The sequence below is a fragment of the Cryptomeria japonica genome, chromosome 6 (genome assembly GCF_030272615.1).
Source record: "Cryptomeria japonica chromosome 6, Sugi_1.0, whole genome shotgun sequence".
Taxonomy (NCBI): domain Eukaryota; kingdom Viridiplantae; phylum Streptophyta; class Pinopsida; order Cupressales; family Cupressaceae; genus Cryptomeria; species Cryptomeria japonica.
The window spans coordinates 591,567,759-591,571,437 of record NC_081410.1 but is presented as its reverse complement, the minus strand read 5'-3'; the positions used below and the strand labels follow the sequence as shown (position 1 = coordinate 591,571,437).

General features: G+C 36.6%; 1 protein-coding gene across 1 annotated transcript; it reads left to right on the top strand.

Annotated features, from left to right (window-relative positions):
- The first annotated feature begins 1,348 nt into the window (after positions 1-1,348).
- LOC131031490 (acidic endochitinase-like) lies at positions 1,349-2,284 on the top strand. The gene has a single exon (XM_057962616.1). It carries the CDS (start codon positions 1,369-1,371, stop codon positions 2,254-2,256), a length of 888 nt encoding a protein of 295 aa, XP_057818599.1. The 5' UTR covers positions 1,349-1,368; the 3' UTR covers positions 2,257-2,284.
- The last annotated feature ends 1,395 nt before the right edge of the window (positions 2,285-3,679 follow it).

The window sequence follows — 3,679 nt, the reverse complement described above, 5'->3', positions numbered from 1 at the left end:
TACTCTAAATATTTTAACTTTATAGTCTACCTTTTGATGGTGATACCCTTTTGGATTATATCAAAGCATACTCACTATGTTGAAACATCATATTTAGTAACAAAATATTTTGAGAAAATAGAATGATCTATTTAAGTCAATGAAGAATGCATTAGTAGTTATCTAATACCAAATGTATGCATCAAGTTATCAATATCATGTACATGAGTGTAATTTGATGATAAAAAGATTCGAACATGTAAGATTATAATTCCATTACCAAAAAAAAGAAATTTAAATTTGTGATTGGTAGTTGAATTTAATATATCATAAACAAAGTCACCACAAATCGAAGAGTTGCCACCATCATCACAAAAATATAAAGAAGTAATGCTATACTCACTAAATACATCACTTGTACACCAAGAGAAAAAAAGATATAAAAGAAGGGATACGAACCTTATGTGAAGGAGGACCATCTTTGTCTACACCACTAGGCTCCTCGACAAAATATGAAGAAAGAGAGGTGCATGGAGGAGAATCTTTAGCTATGAAAAATAATTCCATATGGAGAAGAAATATGCACACTCATTTTAACATTGCATCAATCAAGACCCCTCATTGTACCAAAACTATATAACTAAAGGTGAGAGTTGATTCAACTTTATAGGTTGCAAAAGATGTATCATCATAATTGTAGAAAATAGGAATTGATCTTTTGGGAAAGGGCATCTAATGAACATGATAAAGATCAAAAAATCAAATTGTGCACAATTGTTTCACAAAAAGTTAATGTGGTGATAAAAAATAATAGTACAAAACACAATTATGATAAATCACATCTAAATAAATAATCTTTCGTATAAATGAATTATACCAAAACTAGTCATATATGTAATAGCATTTCTTATATTTGTGACATGTTTTGTTATTTTTCTTAAAGATATTTTCATATCATTGTACTCCTTTTCTTTGTATCTCTTTCACTTTCCCCTCCATGAAATACTATGTTATTCGATAATATATATAGCGAAAAGATAATATATATAATAATATTAAGGGAAGGAATACAGTGGAACAGATGCTTAAATTTATCGTCTATAAGCTATTCTTATGTATGCTTCCAAAAATGTCACGTAGCAAACGAATTAATAATTTGTTGATGACAGGCGACCAGAGCATTGTGCGTGTTCCAATGAACCAATGGAAGATGTGAATGCGGTTGGGTGCGGCGTCTGGGCAGCCCACTCTACAACGACCCAAACGTGGAGTGATCAAAGAGATGACAGAGAAAGGAAGGTAGATGCATCTATATAAGGCAGAGGAACTGTGGGAAGGGAAGGCAAGCAAGAGTGTGAGTAATCTGAGTAAGAGCATAGGAGAAACGATATGGAGATGAAGAGGTGGAGATCGTCAGTTATGGTGATGATGATGGTATTGTTAGCAATGAGGCAAGCTGCAGCAGGAAGCATCGTAATTTACTGGGGACAGAATGGTAACGAAGGCAGCTTAAGAAGCACTTGCTCGACAGGCAACTACGAGATGGTAATCCTGGCATTTCTGGCTACTTTCGGCAACGGAGAGACACCCATGATTAATCTGGCGGGGCACTGCGATCCATACACGAAAGGGAGCTGCAGTGGGTTGAGTAGCGATATAAAGGCATGCCAGAGCAGAGGAGTGAAGGTGCTTCTGTCACTGGGCGGAGGAGCAGGCAGCTACTACTTGAGCAGCGACGCAGATGCCCAGAACGTGGCATCCTATCTGTGGGACAACTATCTGGGAGGCCATTCCGACTCCAGGCCCCTGGGAGACGCTGTTCTGGACGGGATTGACCTGGACATTGAGGGGGGCACCACCGAGCACTGGGGAAGTCTGGCCAAGTACATCAAGGGTTACGGAGGAGGTAACAAGGTCTATGTCACTGCAGCTCCTCAGTGCCCATTCCCTGACGCATACTTGGGGACTGCTCTCATGACGGGACTTTTCGACTATGTGTGGGTTCAATTCTATAACAACCCTCCTTGTCAGTATGGTGGGGACTTCCTCGACGCCTGGAAGCAGTGGACCTCTTCTCTTCCCTTAAATGCCCAGATATACCTAGGCCTTCCCGCATCCTCTGCAGCTGCCGGCACTGGCTACGTTCCTCCACCCACCCTCATCTCCGATGTGCTCCCTCAAATCCGCACTTCTTCCAACTATGGTGGAGTCATGCTCTGGTCTAGATACTATGACCTCCAAAACGGTTATAGCTCCGCCATCAAGAATTCTGTCTAGTCCCCCTCCTCCTTCTAATCCCTCGCTATTACCATACTATTTATCATCTGCATGTTGCTTCTTATAATGTAATTTGTATCTTACTATTGGTAGAATAGCATATTGTTGTAATATTTGTAACTTAATTGCACTTCTAGATTGAGTGCGTATTTTAATAAACTTTAGTTTGATAAAAATGTATTTTATATACAGTTTTCTATGAAAACTATATTATATCATATTTATAACAAACCAAATGTTGGGGAGAATGATATCATGTCACAAAAATTGTGTAAGGTTGAGTTTTACTCCAATGCAAAAGACAATAAAAATCAATTAATCTTTGAGCTCACCTTAGTTATCGAGAAGGTTTTGTCCATTAAAAATTGGCTTTTGACCTATATGGTGCCTTCTTCAATAGCATGTTCTAAGGGCTGAGTTCTATTCCTCATAGGACAAGGAAAACTTCTATTGTATAACAAAGCAAGAGCACCTTTGTCATAGGTCTAGAGGTAGATAAAAGGCCAAAAAATTTGTGTTCATCAATATGGCCATTATGACCTAAGTTCTATGAAAAGGTGGTTGATTATCATACCTATGATCATTGAAGCTATGTCATTATTGATGTTATTATGCAGGGGAATGAACCCTATTAGACGGAGACGAGAGTGATACCCTTGCACTCATTTAGGTACATATCCTAGTGACCAAGAAGAGCCTATAGATAAGCAACTTCTTTCAAATAGTTCATTCAATTACAACAAGATATGTTGCTTCAATTGTTTACTTACAACAAAGATTATAATGATCACCATTATAGTCAAAATAACATTATGAATGTTGAAATCCCAAATACTAAAATCTAGAAACCTTGAAGTGTAGATGCAACCTTTTCATGGAGTTTCCCTTACAAATCCAAAGGTATTTTATCCCTTGAAATCCAAGAAACCAATCGAGTTTCATCCATTGATGTCTAAAATTAAATGGATTTCGTCCTCGATCCTAATAGGTGAACACAAGTGTTCAACTCTTTAGTATTAAGTAACTTGAGATTATAGCTCTACTACCAAGAACTTTTTCTAGCCCCCCTCCTACTCCCTCACTACTATTCTTGGCTAAAGTTTAATTTACAACCACCTTCTTTTATAATAACTTGTATGTTACTATTGGGGCCAATAACACATTGTTTTAATATTCATGAAACATCACTCCTCTTCTGAGATTTGTCACCAAAATAACAATTTACACCTATATCTATATATAGAAAAAAAGTTAATAGAAATTTCATAATCATTAGGGATGTTAGCCTTGCATTTTAACATTATAAATCAATTTAACCAATTCACGCATAAATTTAAGTAATTTATTGTAAGTTAATAGTACTTAAAGAAAGAGTGCATATTTTAATAAATTTTAGTTTGATGAAATAGCATTTCAAATATTA

Excerpts from the sequence above, each read along its gene's own strand:
- LOC131031490 (XM_057962616.1), top strand. The coding sequence starts at position 1,369 with ATGGAGATGAAGAGGTGGAGATCGTCAGTTATGGTGATGATGATGGTA.